The sequence below is a fragment of the Pelobates fuscus genome, chromosome 6 (genome assembly GCF_036172605.1).
Source record: "Pelobates fuscus isolate aPelFus1 chromosome 6, aPelFus1.pri, whole genome shotgun sequence".
NCBI lineage: Eukaryota > Metazoa > Chordata > Amphibia > Anura > Pelobatidae > Pelobates > Pelobates fuscus.
This window is the reverse complement of record NC_086322.1, coordinates 121,360,257-121,377,384: the sequence shown is the minus strand read 5'-3', so window position 1 is coordinate 121,377,384 and position 17,128 is coordinate 121,360,257. Positions and strand designations below refer to the sequence as shown.

General features: G+C 44.2%; 1 protein-coding gene across 1 annotated transcript in view; it reads right to left on the bottom strand.

Moving 5' to 3' along the window:
• Positions 1-13,080, bottom strand: part of MARCHF1 (membrane associated ring-CH-type finger 1) — a 226,930-nt gene extending 213,850 nt beyond the window's left edge. The window contains exon 1 of the mRNA XM_063458206.1: positions 12,219-13,080. Coding sequence (XP_063314276.1) covers positions 12,219-12,317 — 99 coding nt within the window. The 5' untranslated portion in view covers positions 12,318-13,080. The remainder of the gene's footprint in view (positions 1-12,218) is intronic.
• Positions 13,081-17,128: the final 4,048 nt, after the last annotated feature.

The following is a 17,128-nucleotide window of genomic DNA, read 5'->3' as shown; positions in this document are numbered from 1 at the left end:
GTGCTACAAAAAAATGAGACATGGTGTCACATTTGGTCAGGTGTTGAATACGTAAAGTTACGTGGGTAGAGCCCCCAAAGATGGAGAACTGGGCAGGTGTGTGGCAGATGTTTGTTAAATCCAAAGTTAGATTTTGATAACAAATTACCATATTTTCCTGTGTATAAAATGCCCCCATGTATAAGAAGACCCCTATTTTTTTTAACCCAAAACTAAGAAGCACATATTTTAAACATCAAATAGAACACCTTTGATATTTTAGAGGTGACTTTTGAGGAGAACAACACACTACTGATTCTTATGCCTCCCCTGAGCTACGGTACTCTGTGAAGTTAATGGCTCTATAGTGCATGCTGGGAGACTACAGCTTCCACAATACAGCAGGTGGTGTAAGGACATGCTGGGACATCACAGCAGTATTCCCTCTGCTCCCTGATCCCCATTTCCTCCTCCATAAATATAAATCAGAAAGCAAGATCTACCTGAGGTGGAGCATACCTTAATATAGCTGCTCCTTTCATGGTGTGGCATGTCTCTGGAGCTAAGTTGGTAAGTGCTGACGTCTGCTGAAGCTCCCACGCATATAGGGACCTCTTCCTCCTTGCCACAGCATTCAGAAATGGAACGCCAGGAGGGAGACCAGGTAAGTGTGTGGGCCGTGGCTCAAAAATGCAACAGGCGCCTTCGTGGCTTAGACCCCGCGCACACGTGTTTTTTGTAACTCTTACAGTGACATTCCGTGTATAAGACGACCCCGCAATTTTAGACAAAAATATTTTTGAAAAACAACAGTCCTATACATGGAAAAATATGGTAATTACCAATACCTAGGGGTCCAAGGCTACTAATTGGCTAGTGTATTCTGTATTTTTCAAAAGATGCTGATCCCTCATAGTTATGCAATATAAATGCACGATGTAATGTTTATTATCTGGCAGTTCTGATCGTTAAAGAACATTTATTTGAATTGGTGTTTTCTTTGTTATTCTAATAGATCTAATAATGATTGCTCCGAACTGTTGCCATGCAGGATACTTACTGTGAGTATATTACATGGTTTGGCAGTTTTCATTGTAAATCAGGTTAATACAGACTTGACCAGTAACACCAGCAATATAAAAGACTCCAGTCAAGTGAAACTGCAGTATGCCACCTTTTTTTTCACTTCAAAGTAATTAAACCATTACTGCTCACTAATCACCACTATGTTATTAAAATTGATTACAGTTTAATAATGAGTTTTGCTCAGTAATATGGGAATGCAATGTACCTGTGTATTGGATAAACATTCTAATGTAGCAAGCATGGCTGCTGACAGATTGCTTTAGACATTTGCCCTTATTCCAAATCTTCTATAATGTGCATTCCTTATACACACACTGCGTCCATCATAGACACACACTTCATCCATTATAGACAGACACACACACTTCCTCCCTTAAACTTAAATAAACGGTATCCCCAACACATGCACACATAAACTTGGTTCTCTAAACATACACATATATTCCCTACACACATTACATTGCCCAAACACACACCACAAACTTCCCTAAATCTCTTGTTGAACAACATGGGAAATGTAGGTCATCAACATTTTCAGTGCCAAGGTCAGCCATTAATGTGATATAGCATGTATATCATGTCTCCCTGTTTATGTGACTGCCTGTACCTGTGTTTGTGTCTGTCTTTCTGTATGTATGTGTGTGTATGTGACTGTCAATGTAAGGACTGACAGAGGGGAGAGGTGTGAGTAGCGACAGGAGAGGAAAATCAGTCTGGCGGCAGCATTTGTTACATACTGTAGCAGGGCAGTACAGCTACTGGGAAGACCAATTAGGAGAGAGTTACAATAGTCTAAGCGAGAGATTACTAGAGCATGGACAAGTTCCTTCGTAGCAATTTGCTTAACCCCTTAACGCCGTTACGACGTTCCATGCCGTCCCGCATTAAATGTGCTTTAAAGCCGTTATGACAGCATGGAACGTCGTAACGGCTTTGAGCCCCTGGAGGTGAGATTTATTTACCTCCGCCGCGATCCTCTTCTGGGGGGCTGCCTGACAGCCCAGGCAGCCCCCCTCCGGCAAATGAGGCCCCCGGGGGCCATGTGATCGCTCTCAAAGAGCGATCACATGGCCCCCTATAGCTGGCTATGGATCTGCCAGCAGGGGGACGGTATAAAATATCAGACAGTCCCCCTGCTGGTGGGAAGTAATAAAAAAAAATATGAAACATGTAAAAATAATTTTAAAATATTTTTAGATATATATATTATATATAAATACGTATAATTAAAATAATAAATAAAATACTAAAATAAATAAATAAAATATTGAAACAAAATTTAATATAAATTATGCATATGTAATTTCATTCTAACTGTATTTTGTTAATATATATATATATATATATATATATATATATATATATATATATATATCGGTAACAAAATACACTTATAATGACATTCTATATATATATATATCTATCTATATATAAAATACAAATAACCGCAAATATATATATATATATATATATATATATATATATATATATATAGATAAATACATATAATTACATAAAAGATTACATTAGTATACACGTAGAATTTAAATACCTACAAATGCATATATATTAAAATTCTACGTGTATATTTAAATAATCTTTTAACATAATTATGTGATTTGATTAATAAAAATTTGAATGAAATGCCTGACAACACAGGGAGAAAGTGCAGAGAATTTAATTCGCAAGCACTATATTTGACCCTGTAACTCTCCAAGACACCATAAAACCTGTACATAGGGGGTACTGTTTTACTCGGCAGACTTCGCTGAACTTAAATATTAGTGTTTCAAACTCGTAAATTGTATTACATGATTATATTTTAAGTAAAAGTGAAGTTTTTCGCATTTTTTACAAACGAACGGCACTTTTATGGTCTATATTATTGTTGTAATATGTTTTACTGTTTTAAAACACTAATATTTGTGTTTAGTGAAGTCTCCCAAGAAAAACAGTACCCCCCATGTACAGGTTTTATGGTGTTTTGGAAAGTTAGAGAGTCACATATAAGGCTTGCATTTCATTTTTTTGACATTGAAATTTGCCAGATTGGTTATGTTGTCTTTGAAAGCGTATGGTAGCCCAGGAATGAGAATTACCCCCATGATGGCATGCCATTTGCAAAAGTAGACAACCCGAAGTATTGCAAGTGGGGTATGTCCAGTCTTTCTTAGTAGCCACTTAGTCACAAACACTGGCCAAATATTTGTTTTTTGCTTTTTTAACACAAAATCAAATATGAACGCTAACTTTGGCCAGTGTTGGCGACTAAGAGGCTACTAAAAAAGACTAAACATACCCCACTTTCAATACCTTTGGTTGTCTACTTTTTCAAATGGTATGCCATTATGGGGGTTATTCTCATTCCTGGGCTACCACACCGTCTCAAAGGTAACATTACCAATCTGGCAAATTTCTATTTGAAAATGGAACGTTCTATATTTGACCCTGTAACTTTCCAAAACAACATAAAACCTGTAAAACCTAACAGTATTATGACATTCACAGTTAAAATGTCAGACGGAAATGCAAATTTAAAAAAAATCTTATTTTCTCACATTTTTTTAAAAATTTTATTCATAATAAATTATGTTCCGTATATGAACAGTTAATTATAAATTAAAGCCCTGTTTCTCCTGAACAAAATGATATATAATAAGTGTGGGTGCATATAATTTGAAAGAGGAGAACTACGGGTGAACAGACATATAGCGTAAATTCTAGTTTTTGTTTACGTTTTGTTTTGATCAGAACGTGCACTATTGACTCCGTCCTGAAGGGGTTAAGAAAGGGGCAGAATGAGGTAATAACATTTCCAAGAGAAGCACTATAAAGAGAAAAGAGAAGGGAACCAAGAACAGAGCATTGGAGGACTCCATTTGAAACAGGGCAATGGGAGGAGGTGTCATTAGAAAGAGACACTGAATAAGCATTGGGAGAGATAGGAGGGAAACCACAAGAGGACAGTGTCACAGAGACCAAGTGATTGAAAAGTTTGGAGAAGGAGAACATCAGGGGCGGGCTGGGCCGGGGGGCAGGGAGGCAATTGCCCCCCAGGCCGCCCGAAATTCTTTTAGGACCGGCCGCGGCGGACCGGCCCTTTAAATGCTGCAGCCGCCTGAGCGCTCTGTAAAGAGCGCTCAGACGGCTGCAGCTGCTTTTCCCTCCCCTCCCCTCCCCTGTAGCGTGGCCGAGCTGCTCTCCGGTCCGCGGTGCCCGGCCGGAGTGATAGGAAGGTGCACACTGAGTGTGCACCTTCCTGTCAGTCCGGCTGGGTAAAGGAAACAGAAACTCCTGTTCCGCGCGGAGTTTCTGTTTCCTGTAACCGGCCGGACTGACAGGAAGTGCACACTGAGCGTGCACCTTCCCATCACTCCGGCCGGGCCCCGCGGACCGGAGAGCAGCTCGGCCACGCTACAGGGGAGGGGGTAAGAAGAAGGGGGTGGGGACTAAGAAGAGGGGAGGGGGGAGAGTAAGAAGAGGGGAGGGGGGAGAGTAAGAAGAGGGGAGGGGGGAGAGTAAGAAGAGGGGAGGGGGGAGAGTAAGAAGAGGGGAGGGGGGAAGAGTAAGAAGAGGGGAGGGGGGAAGAGTAAGAAGAGGGGGGTGTAAGAAGAGGGGGGTGTAAGAAGAGGGGATGGGGGAGTAAGAAGAGGGGAGGGGGGAGTAAGAAGAGGGGAGGAGGGGGGAGTAAGAAGAGGGGAGAGTAAGAAGAAGGGGGAGTAAGAAGAGGGGAGGGGGGGAGTAAGAAGAGGGGAGGGGGAGAGTAAGAAGAGGGGAGGGGGGAGTAAGAAGAGGGGAGGGGGAGTAGGAAGAGGGGAGGGGGGAGTAAGAAGAGGGGGGAGTGGGGAGTAAGAAGAGGGGAGGGGGAGAGTAAGAAGAAGGGGGAGTAAGAAGAAGGGGGAGTAAGAAGAGGGGAGGGGGGGAGTAAGAAGAGGGGAGGGGGGGAGTAAGAAGAGGGGAGGGGGGAGTAAGAAGATGGGAGGGGGAGTAAGAAGATGGGAGGGGGAGTAAGAAGAGGGGAGAAGGGAGTAAGAGGAGGGGGGAGTAAGAGGAGGGGGGAGTAAGAGGAGGGGGGAGTAAGAAAAGGCGAGGGGAGAGTAAGAAGAGGGGATGGGGATAATAAGAGGGGGGAGTAAGAGGGGAGGGGGGAGTAAGGGGAGAGGGGAGTAAGAGGAGGGGGGAGTAAGGGGAGTGGGAGTAAGAAGAGGGGGAGTAAGAAGAGGGGGAGTAAGAAGAGGGGGAGTAAGAAGCGGGGGAGTAAGAAGCGGGGAGGGGGAGTGTAAGAAGGAGGGGAGAAAAGAAAAAGAGGGGGAAGAAGAGGGGGAGGGGAGTAAGGGGAGGGGGGAGTAAGAAGGAGGGGAGATAAGAAAAAGAGGGGGTAAGAAGAAGAAGGAGGGAGTAAGAAAAAGAGGGGGGAGTAAGAAGAAGAAGAGGAGGGAGTAAGAAAAAGAAGAGTGGAGAGTAAGATGAAGAAGAGTGGAGAGTAAGACGAAGAAGGGGGGAGTAAGACGAAGAAGGGGGGAGTAAGAAGAGGGGGGAGTAAGAAGAAGGGGGGATAAGAAAAAGAGGGGGGTAAGAAGAAGAAGGGGGGTAAGAAAAAGAGTGGGGAGTAAGAAGAACAAGAGTGGGGAGTAATTAGAAGAAGGGGGTAAGAAGAAGAGGGGGGTAAGAAGAAGAAGGGGGAGTAAGAAGAAGAGGGGGAAGTAAGAAGAAGAAGGGGGAGTAAGAAGAAGAGGGGGAGTAAGAAGAAGAAGGGGGTGTAAGAAGAAGAAGGGGGTGTAAGAAGAAGAAGAATGGGGGAAGAAGAATGGGGTAAGAAGAAGAAGGGGTTAAGAAGAAGAAGTGGGGGTAAGAAGAAGAAGGGGTTAAGAAGAAGAAGTGGGGGTAAGAAGAAGAAGAGGGGGTAAGAAGAAGAAGAGTGGGGTAAGAAGAAGGGGGAGTAATAAGAAGAAGGGGGTAAGAAGAACAAGGGGGGAGTAAGAAGAAAAAGGGGGGAAGTAAGAAGAACACAGGGGGGGTAAGAAGAACACAGGGGGGTGAGGAGAACACACAGAGGGAGGAGTGAGAAGAACACAGGGAGGGTGGAGGGTGGATGAGAAGAGCACAGGGAGGGTGGGTAAGTGTTAGAAGAGACTGCTAGGGGAGGGTGGGGGAGAGGAGAGACCACTAAGGGGCAGGGGAGAGCTCTAAGGGACAGAAGGGACAGCTCTATAGGACAGGGGGCAAGACAGGGAGCTCTTTCACACTACGCGCGCACACACACACACACCCAATGCATCCCTATACGTACACAGAAAAACACAATGCATCCCTATACATACACAGAAACACAACATGCCTCCCTTACACACAGAGAAACACACAATGCATCCATTACACACACACACACAATGCAACCCTTACACACAAAGACAATGCATCATTTGCACACATACACAGAAACATACAATGCAAACCCTTACACACACATGCAAACACACACACTGTTTTTCTTACATACACACAGAAACACAATGCATCTCTTACACTCAATGCACACACATACAGACACACACCTCGCATCCCTTATGCATACAAACACAGATTCACACAATGCATCCCTTACACACAACCAGAAACACATAATACATCCCTTATACACAAATACAAACTGCTTCCACTACACACAAACACACTGCATCACCTGCACAAACTGGTATCCCTATACACTACATACCATAAGCACACATATTAGATCCTCTACAATAACACATAACACATCCCCTACACACTCCACTCCCTGTGAGCGAACTCATGGGTGGGTGGAACATATAAGTGGACTTATGAGTGGGCCTTATGGGCATACTCACCGTCAGGCCCTGGGGCCCAGACCTTGAGCTGTGTAAGAGGCCCCCAAAAAATGGAGCTGCTTCCAATTCTCCCAGAACATTGAATTTTGTGACCACAGTTGCAAACAGCCTCCAGAGATCCTGTTCTACACCAGACCAGTGGAGCCAAACTGCAGCCCATCATCATCCTCATCTAATTGTAAGTAGGCAATCTAGTATATTATTAGTGACACTAATCTATAATTTACCTCACATTAAAGGGACACTATAGCTTAATGAAGTGGTTCTGGTGTCTATAGCTGGTCCCTGCAGGCTTTTTAATGTAAACACACACTGTGTGCAGCACTGGCGTTAGTTAATATGGCAGATCATATGGGTGGGGCATTGTGATGTCACATGGGGGGGCGGTAAATTTATATTTTGTCTAGGGCGGCAAAAATCCTTGCACCGGCTCTGATCCTGGGCAGGTGCACCAGTCTACTGGTGACCCACAGGAGGGGAGTGCACTGATTGCACTGCACTCTCCTCCTGTCCAGACCCGTCTTGACCGCAGTGCAAGTGCCCTCTGCCCCTAATTTACAGTGGCTCACACTCAGAACAAGCAGTGCCTGGAGCCCTTTGCAGAGACGGAAACAAAGAGGTTCTGCGGCAGATGGCCGTCCTGCAAGCATTACATTAAACAGCTGTTCCCCATGCAGCCACAGGTGGCGTTGTGCTGGGAGACTGTGATTACTCTTCACTTCCTCCCAGCCTACAGAGCAGCGCATGGGGGAGAGAGAGGAGGAGGCATGATTTAATCTTACAATACATCCTCTAAGCAAACCTTTATAAATTTGGGGGGGATCAGCTCTGTTTCCAAAGTTTATTGGTGTTTACTCTGATGTCTGTATTAATATTGAGGGATGTCTAAGTAGTAACGTCAGTGTGTGTCAGCAGGGCCTGCCGTTGGGGTGGGCAAGCTGTGCGGTCACGCAGGGTGCCATGACAACAGAGGCACCCGGCGGCCAACACAGCTCACAAGTTGGGTACACCAGCATATTTAATTTAAACGATTCGCTGGTGGTCCACTGGTGCGCACCAGCAGTAGGTGCAGTCAGATCATATCCTCTCCCTCGTGGTTCCGGCGCTCAGTTAGTGAGTCGGAGCACAGGCTCAGAGATTCTCAGCCTGTGCTCTGACAACATTGAAAGTCAGAGCCGTGAAGGAGCGGGTATGGCAAAGAGCTACTGATTAGCATAACATCAATATCCGTTATAAAACCAGGAAAAGGTGGGCATGGATGGTGAACTGATTTGGTGGCGCAATGGACCACTTGACTGGTTTTGCCCCCCAGGCCTAAGGCTGCCAGCCCTCCCCTGGAGAACATGATCAACAGTGTCAAAGGCACAAGAGAGGTCAAGAAGAATTATTATAGAGTAGTGACCTTTTGATTTAGCTGTGATAATGTCGTTAGTAACTTTAATAAGAGCCAGACTGAAGAGGGTCAAGGAGAGAGTTGAAATTGAGGATGCAAGCCAGATGGGTAAAGACTAGGTTTTTCTATACACTTTGAGGTAAAAGGGAGCAGGGATATAGGACGATAGTTAATAGGGGAGGATGGGTGAAGAGATTTTTTTTTTTTTTTTTTTAAGATGGGTACTACAGTAGCATGTTTAAGGGCAGCAGGGACAATGCAGTTGAAGATATGTGTTAAGGAAGGCACAAGACAAGAGGAGAGAGATCTGATAAGGTGAGACTGGACAGGATCAAGCGAGCAAATGGTGTGGCGAGAGGAATAAAAAAAAGCATAGCCACCTCTTGTTCAGTAGCCTAGGAGAATGTCTGAAGTACAGGAAAGGCATGATGTAGGTGTGGTTGAGAAAGATAATTATTTCCTTTGCTGTTTAATCTTGTCAGTAAAGAAGCATGGAAAGCAAACGGCTGTAAGGTTAGTTTGGGGGCTGGCCACAGCAGGGCAAAGAAGAGAGTTAAAGGTACCAAAGAGACACCTGGGATTGTGAATGATGAGGGTTTGTGACCAGGGAGAGACTCTGTGAATGTTCTTTGCACAGGATGCCTAAAGCCGGCCCTGCTTGAACCACTTAAATGGTTACTTAAATGGTTACTCCAAGCACCATGACCACTTCAGTAATCATGGTGCCTGTATGAGCACTATGGTGCCAAAACACTGTATATCCAGAGTTAAACCCCACTGCTGCTAGAAGTGTAACACCAACTCTGACAGCATCATTGAGGAGTCATTAGCCACAGAGGAACATGAATTCTGGGCTGGTTAATGTCAATTCTGTTTATTCATCGACTAATTCATGGCATTCATTGACTAAGAGTTCAGCTAACTCTCTCATCCAATAATGAATAATGACTGGACCGGTATCCGGCTTCGGCAGATCTGCAGAAGCCAGATATATATCACCAGAACAGGAAGGATTCTCAGCACCTGGAAAGAACCCAGGTAAGAGGGCAATTCATTGTAAAATGGTTTGCCCCATTACCAGGAAATGGGTAGGGCTAAGTTACTCCCGGCATCATTACCACTATAGTGAAGTGTAGTGTCTTTAAAATAAATATTATTAAACTGGTGTCAGCAGGGTTATAGAAATAAAAGCAAGCAAACGCATTTCTGATAGATTGATAAACATCCGTAATAATGGGAGAATTGAGAGTCAGTGCATACTTGAGTTTGACTTTTACCTACCTTCTTGGATATGTACCTATTAAATGGGAGATTTTTTTTTTGTGTACACACAGTGATGATTGCTGCCTTTAAGCAAAGGGGGTTATTTAACCCCTTAAGGACCAAACTTCTGGAATAAAAGGGAATCATGACATGTCACACACATCATGTGTCCTTAAGGGGTTAAGGAACTTAAGTTATTTTAGTTTAAATGTCAAGTTTACCGCTAGAAATAAGTCAGGAACAGTTAGGATATGAATTGAATGAACTTAACTTCTTACTGGGCAAAATTACTAAGATTTCATACCAACTCTAGTCTACTCCTCTTAGCTTGAGTTTAGTAAATCATCCATTAAATAATGCACAGGCGTACAGTTATTATGCCGATTTTTTTATATTGGTTGAAATACTCTATTAATAACTTTTATATTTCAGGAGAACAAAAATGTATTATTTGTTCTTTATTTAAGAACCAATTATAAATGTGCGACTCATCCCTCCTCAGTTAGTGCTGACACATTCTGGTTAATACAGGCCACCTAATGCCACATGAAAGCCACAACCTTCCTGTCACATCTTCAACCTTTCAGCTACATTACTCGTCATCTTCCCAAAGGAAAATGTAGCTTGGAAACAAATCAAAAATCTTATACAAGACAGAAAACAGAGAAATTGGCCACATACAGCAAATTAAACTAATGCCAGCTGGAGCATTTCTGTGTCACGACGCAAGTAGGATCTATTTTTACAACCAACCAACAGCATGCCATAATACAACTATAACAATAGCTAGAATATCAAGTTGTATCATTAAAGAATAATTCCAAGCACAAAAAAAACATCACATTGTAGTCTGTAGTGTTTGTGATGTCAGGTGTGCTTTAGAGGCCCCCAATGTAAGTAGTCAAACGGTTTGCTAATGGTTTGACAACTTACCTAGGCTCCATCAAGAACTGGTGACCTCTTCTATGAGAGTCAGAAGTTCTCTGCCCTAAAGGGACAACCCAAACACCAACACACATTTAGTTTGATTAAGTGGTTTTAGTGTCTAGATCATTCATCTAGTTTACCCGGGGAACTATTCAATTTATTTATGTAGCCCCTGACACATTTCCCTTGGCTGATATTTACACAGCCTTCACACACACCTCCTGAGAGGTGAAAATGTTTAGTTTCTCTTATTGCAAGTGTGATTTATTTCAAATGTCTTATCTCTTGCTTTTTGAGTAGCCTGCTACAGCCTGGAACAGCCTCATGTGGTAAAGCAAAGTTTAATTGAAAGAGCAGAAGGTAGCTTCTAAAGTAAACACACTGTGCTGTAAGTTCTGATTGCAAATGAAAGCTTTTTTTTTTTTAGCATAAAGGCTGTTTTAGTCAGAGCCCAGGGAGTTTTCCTAGGGTCACATTAACAGAGACAAAAATGATTTCACTTTTAAATGGCAGAGGACTAAACAGTCAGATTGCAGGGGCATGATCTCTATACAAAGACTACTTCATTAGGCTAATGTTGTTTTCATGCTCATAGTATATCTTTACGCTAAGCCTGGTGATGCATGGTTAAGCTCGCTGGCCGAAATATAAGCCGACACTCTCAGCCAATCAGGTATCTGCTCTATGCAGGATATTTCAGCTCTCAGTAGAGAAATCATTGCTCACTGCCAAGAGGCCCAGATCAAAATTTCTTCTAGGGAGCAGTGGAATGCTGCATATGTATGAGCGATAAAAAAGAATGGGAAATGAATACACAAGAGAACAAAAGTCGTCTCAGCCTCCCATTCACTTGCATGAGTGTTTGCATTGAATATTTCAATTATTGAGATGTGGATTCTTGGCTGCAGTGTTCCATGAGAGAAATATGAGAGCTGAATGCGCATGACATCACTCGTGCGCGATAGTTCACTAATTGTCCCATAAAAAGCATCGGGAGGACAGGGAACTGGCTCAGCTACCTCGGCCAATTCCTGACTTTTATGTGAAGCAAAAGGAGCAAAAAAAAAAAAAAAATCCATTGTAAAACTTGCTAGAGCAAGACATTCAGATGTAATTTAAACATAATTCATATACATGAGACTGTGTATATACACATGTACATATATAATGTAATATGCTCAATAAACAGTTTATCATTACAGTGCTGACCCACAGATGTATTTTATGTATAGAATTAATGATTAAGGGCTCCTGGAACAGAGATCTGGGATACAAATATCATGTGTGCTGGGGATGCAACTATCCCCCGCACACAACTACAAATATCACAGTTTCTGCAGTGTTTCAAGCTGAAACGCATGCGCATACTGACTCCTACCACCATAACCACTTCAAATCACTGAACATTCTGTAATAATAATTATACAAAAACCACGCACAAAGGATGACTTAACAAATGACAGAAATATATTAATTTATAGTTACAAAAATAACAATGAGTTTTAAAGGGACAGTTAAAGAAATTTTTGTAAACACACTTATGTATGTATGTATATATACATATATATACATACACATATTGGTTATTCTAACTCTCATATTAAATGCCTTTAGTAAAAAAAAAACATTTGCACTTGCCCTGTCTTATTTTGACTATTTTAACTTTCTGGAAGCAAGGAAGTAGCATGTACATTACACATGGAAAGCAATCCCTTACCTACCTCGATTTCTTTGGTCTTTTCTTTGTTTCTGCCCATTGAACTTCTTCCATTGTTAGTAGTCTCCCGAGCAGGGACTACAGATATCTGTTGCAGGGGCATACTGCTGCTGATGCAGGTAGCCAACACCTGACCAATAAATTAAAATATCACTCCCCCTTTGTAGTCCACCTGTGTTAAAGATCATATCCTTGATTTTCCAAGCTTAATGCTACACAAGCAAAATACTAATAAAAAGCACAAAAACCAAGGAATTACTAGAGAAATACACATATAAGGAAAAAAGGAGTATCTTCAAAAAAAATAAAAATGTAATATATTCAAAATTCAGAGAGGAAACAAAATGCAATCCAGTTAGTTTTGTCAAAAGGATGAACACAGCAAGTTCTAAGTAATATGCTCTGTCATTCGGGCACCCTTCCACTCCCCCAAAAGCAGGAGCAATTCAATTTCTATGGTACCTAATGGAAACCATGGAAACCAAGGAAACCTGGGTCTCACAGGCCATTATTAGCAGGCGCGCTCTCTAATGGCACAGACTTCCACATTTTCTGCGGCTGCCACTTCTGCTTTTGTTTCCCAGCTGATGCCCCAGGAGGCTACTAAGCACCCTGAGACACTGCGTCGTGCTGACTAGGTAAATAGGCATAAGGCTGAAAAGCTTAGTGCCCTATTTTGGAGCCAAATCTCTTCCTTGAAAAGCACAGATAGCTTGCTGTGTCGTTCATGCATCTAATCTTCTTAAGTCAAAGGATCTGCCTTCAAGTAAGGAGCAGCACAGAGTGAATCAGGTGTAAAAAAAAAAAAAAAAAAAATCCCACTGAAATAGGCTGCCAGTCCGAGGCGAATAATGAAGCCACATTCACTTGCTCTCTCTCTTATGTATAAGACATAAACAGCAGCTGCAGCACGCGCAACATCAACAGGCACAAAGGGGGGGAAAAAGCATTGAGCTGAGAATAACATAAACATACATGTAGTCAAGGGCTTACATGTTAAGCTTTCTTAATGCATGGATTCGGCATTGTGAATATCTACCAGTTCTTTGATGCTTGACTTTAACTTCCGTTTTCTTATTTATTGTTTATTTGAATGCAGGAAAGCATGTGAATTACCAATGCGTTAAAAATAAAGAAACAAATATGTTACACTGAATAAAGTCTATAATCTTTAGTTGTTGTTTTTTTTTTTTTTTTTTTTCAACCATTAAGAATCAACTGTATTTTCAGCAACATTTAACAATAACAAGAACAAGCTCTTGGCATGCATTAGGTAGACTTAAATAAAAAATAAATTTTAAAAAAATCTGCCAAGAACTGCCATAAATACCATTAAATGCATCTATCCACCCACATGTCATCTGTTACAAGGGTAAAAAAAAAACACAACAGTATAATCAGTAATGTAGTTAAGTTTTTTGATGCCATAGGTAGTGATGTCGCGAACATAGAATTTTCGGTTCGCGAACGGCGGACGCGAACGTCCGCAAATGTTCGCGAACCGGCGAACCGTGCGAACCGCCATAGCCTTCAATAGGCAGGCGAATTTTAAAACCCACAATAGTGGTTGAAGGGGGGGGGGGGAGGAGACCTACTCTCCTTCCCCCCCCGGCCCCCACCCCTGGGTTCGGGTGGGGGCCATAATGATAATGAGGGGGGGGGACCTACTGTCCTCCGCCCCCGGCCCCCACCCCTGGGCGGCGGGTGGGGGCCATAAAGATAATGAGGGGGGGCTACTGTCCCCCCCCGGCCCCCACCCCTGGGCGGCGGGTGGGGGCCATAAAGATAATGAGGGGGGGACCTACTGTCCTCCCCCTCTCCGGCCCCCACCCCTGTGCGGCGGGTGGGGGCCCTAAAAATAACAATAAGGGGGGACCTATTGTCCCCCCCCCGGCCCCCACCCCTGAGCGGTGGGTGGGGGCCCTAAAATTAACAATAAGGGGGGGACCTATTGTCCCCCCCGGCCCCCACCCCTGGGCGGCGGGTGGGGGCCCTAAAATTAACAATAAGGGGGGGGACCTATTGTCCCCCCCCCGGCCCCCACCCCTGAGCGGTGGGTGGGGGCCCTAAAATTAACAATAAGGGGGGGACCTATTGTCCCCCCCCGGCCCCCACCCCTGAGCGGTGGGTGGGGGCCCTAAAATTAACAATAAGTGGGGACCTATTGTCCCCCCCCGGCCCCCACCCCTGAGCGGTGGGTGGGGGCCCTAAAATTAACAATAAGGGGGGGACCTATTGTCCCCCCCCGGCCCCCACCCCTGAGCGGTGGGTGGGGGCCCTAAAATTAACAATAAGGGGGGGGACCTATTGTCCCCCCCGGCCCCCACCCCTGAGCGGTGGGTGGGGGCCCTAAAATTAACAATAAGGGGGGGACCTATTGTCCCCCCCGGCCCCCACCCCTGAGCGGTGGGTGGGGGCCCTAAATACAAAGGGAGGGGGGTGCCCCTGTTAACCCTTCCCCCCCCCCCAAAAAAAAAGATCTACCTGCCTACCCCCTCACCCTAAAAATAATGAGGGGGGGGACCTTTAACTAAAACCCTGTAAAAAAAAAATAGATAAAAACAACTTACCATTTGATGTTTTCTTTCTTCTACAATCTTCTTTTTTCAGCCCCAAAAAAGGCCAAAAAAAAAACCATAATAACCGACGCAATTAAAAAAAAAACAAAAAAAAAAAAACGACCGCACAAAAAAATAATCCATCTTCACCCATGGAGGGCTCTGCGCAGACTGAGCTCTGCAGGGCGGGGGAAGGCTTATAAAGCCTTGCCACGCCCTGCAATTAGGCTAAGAACACTCTGATTGGCTGGTTTAAGCCAATCAGAGTGCTCTTTGTCATTTTACACAGCGTGGGAAAATTCCAAAGAACTTTCCCACGCGTGTAAAATGACACAGAGCACTGTTATTGGATGGCTTGAAATCCATCCAATCACAGTGCTCTGTGTCATTTTACACAGCGTGGGAAAATTGATCTTTCACACGCTGTGTAAAATGACACAGAGCACTGTGATTGGATGGCTTGAAATCCATCCAATCACAGTGCTCTGTGTCATTTTACACAGCGTGGGAAAATTGATCTTGGGCTGAAAAAAGAAGATTGTAGAAGAAAGAAAACATCAAATGGTAAGTTGTTTTTATCTATTTTTTTTTACAGGGTTTTAGTTAAAGGTCCCCCCCCTCATTATTTTTAGGGTGAGGGAGGTAGGTAGGTAGATCTTTTTTTTTGGGGGGGGAAGGGTTAACATAGGTCCCCCCTAATTGTTATTTGTAGGGCCCCCACCCGCCGCTCAGGGGTGGGGGCCGGGGGGGGGACAATAGGTCCCCCCCTTATTGTTAATTTTAGGGCCCCCACCCGCCGCTCAGGGGTGGGGGCCGGGGGGGGGACAATAGGTCCCCCCTTATTGTTAATTTTAGGGCCCCCACCCGCCGCTCAGGGGTGGGGGCCGGGGGGGGACAATAGGCCCCCCCCTTATTGTTAATTTTAGGGCCCCCACCAGCCGCTCAGGGGTGGGGGCCAGGGGGGGACAATAGGTCCCCCCTAATTGTTATTTGTAGGGCCCCCACACGCCGCACAGGGGTGGGGGCCGGGGGGGGACAATAGGTCCCCCCCTTATTGTTAATTTTAGGGCCCCCACCCGCCTCTCAGGGGTGGGGGCCGGGGGGGGGACAATAGGTCCCCCCTAATTGTTATTTTTAGGGCCCCCACCCGCCGCTCAGGGGTGGGGGCCAAGGGGGGACAATAGGTCCCCCCTAATTGTTATTTGTAGGGCCCCCACACGCCGCTCAGGGGTGGGGGCCGGGGGGGACAATAGGTCCCCCCTAATTGTTATTTGTAGGGCCCCCACACGCCGCTCAGGGGTGGGGGCCGGGGGGGACAATAGGTCCCCCCCCTTATTGTTCATTTTAGGGCCCCCACCCGCCGCTCAGGGGTGGGGGCCGGGGGGACAATAGGTCCCCCTCTTATTGTGATTTTTAGGTCCCCCACCCCGTTTTTTTTTTGTTTTTTTAACAGTGAGCAGCCACAGGCTGCTCACTGTTTAATAGACATGCCCCTACTCGCGGTATTGCGAGTAGGGGCACAATTTACTAATACTAAGTAATTTTTACTTAGTATTAGTAAATTAATAGGGGGCGGACCGAACATCGCATATGTTCGCCCGCCGTGGCGAACGCGAACACGCTAAGTTCGCCGGGAACTATTCGCCAGCGAACAGTTCGGTACATCACTAGCCATAGGTCATTTAATATCACCCAGTCTATACTACTGCAGCCTTAATCCCCTCCACGAATTGATTGAGAAATGTCATAATCCTCTGTCTGTTTATTAATACCAGGTCTCCTTGTCTCACTCTGCTCCTCCCAGCTACTAACCTAAATGGGCATTCTAAGCACCATAACCACTTAAGGGCACATGGATAAACCATCCCACCATATTGTGGTTGCTGTCATATTTACTTTGCAGCTTTGTGACAAGGATTTATACTGGGAGAAAAGCATTCACTGCAAGTTTCATTAGTAAGTCAGCTAGTTTTTTTTCTGACTTCTTAGTGGAACTCATTGTAAGTACTACAATGGTTTTTAAAGGCATTAATAAATCACACCCTCTGTGCACAAAGTAAAAAAAAAATAATAATATTAGCATTTCATGATATGTATATTGTGTCATGAAGTGGTAAAGTCATCTTAAATACCTCTTTTTAAAAACGACATGTACATTAAACATGACTCTCTAAATCAAACTATAAAAGCAGCTCTGTAACTTTTTAAGATTGTATCTTTATGGCATATTGATCCTGACTAACCCAGCTATACCATGAGAAAAAGTAAAGACTAGGTTGACAAAAAGCTTAAAAAAGGTGGAACTCCGTCATCAACTTTTGTCCGATCCCAGCAGTCATCACAATTGACAGCTATT